This window comes from Olea europaea, unplaced genomic scaffold (assembly GCF_002742605.1).
Source record: "Olea europaea var. sylvestris unplaced genomic scaffold, O_europaea_v1 scaffold38820, whole genome shotgun sequence".
NCBI classification, from domain to species: Eukaryota; Viridiplantae; Streptophyta; class Magnoliopsida; order Lamiales; family Oleaceae; genus Olea; species Olea europaea.
In genome coordinates, this window is record NW_019258301.1 from 1 (window position 1) to 1,088 (window position 1,088).

General features: G+C 36.0%; 1 protein-coding gene across 1 annotated transcript; it reads right to left on the reverse strand.

The window, feature by feature from the left end:
• Positions 1–5: 5 nt before the first annotated feature.
• On the reverse strand, positions 6–893 carry LOC111387066 (uncharacterized protein At2g34460, chloroplastic-like; the record flags this gene model as incomplete). The annotated part of the gene is made up of 2 exons (XM_023011584.1): positions 6–308; positions 774–893. Coding segments are annotated over 2 exons (423 nt in total), but the record flags the coding sequence as incomplete, so codon positions are not given.
• Between the last annotated feature and the right edge of the window lie 195 nt (positions 894–1,088).

The window sequence follows — 1,088 nt, forward strand, 5'->3', positions numbered from 1 at the left end:
AATTGAAACTCATTGCTAGTGGTTGAATTTGTTACCTCTGGTTCCATGACTATATTTCCTTTCGGCGGATCATTTCTTAATCCCCCAGGCCTAATAATTGTGTAATTGATACCAGATTTCCGGATATATTGCTCGGCTTGAAGCTTCGCAACTAAAGTGAGTCCAAAGATGTTAAGAAATATGTAAGCCGGGTTTAAAAGCTGCCCCATTGCAGCTCCATTGACTAAGATAGAACTGATAAGAATAAATCTATTAACACCACGTTTGCGACAGGCATCAACCAAGTTTACAGTGCCAAAGTTATCAACCTGCATGAGATCACAATACCCAGAACTAATTAAACATTGTTCACTCAATGATTCAAGAATATACCCATAAAACATAAAATAGACTAACTACCATTTTGTAGATGTAAAATGATTCCAAGTACAATTTTCAAACATAAATTATAATTAGCAAGCAATAGAAGTTCTTGACGTAGTTGCTTGTATCTTTTTCTTGATACACACAAGATTAAAAAGAATGCAAAGCTTTAATTAAAGCAATGATCGATGCCAGAGATTTGCAAGATAAAATAAAAATTTGCCACAGAACAACAGATAAAAACTTCAGCCAAACAAACAAAACGCAGTTGCTACCTAGGAATATTGTTACCAAAGTCATTATCTGATGTTTTACTATTAAATCTGGTAAATAGAAATAAAGGCAATTCCCGAGATTCCGGCCAAACTATTGTATTCAGATGATAAGAAACCAAAATATGATTTACTAACCTTCCATGGAGCAAATAAATCCCATGAAGGTCGAAAACCTGTTGCACATACTACCGCCTCAGAATCATCACTGATAGCATCAGCTAGTTTTGCTGAACCCTCGGTTACATCTGCTTTTAACTAAAATCAGAAGTGCACACTGCCTTAGAACCACAGATGGACAAGGCGGGTGGGGCATCAAGTGAGAAAAATATCTTATGGTAAAAACACAGTCTAAGCCTTGGGATGTTTGATGCAATTCTGAAAGTCCGAAATTGTGTATTTCCTCTCTTATTTAGGCTTAGCAATGTGTAATTTCATGTCGCGTGAATAGAA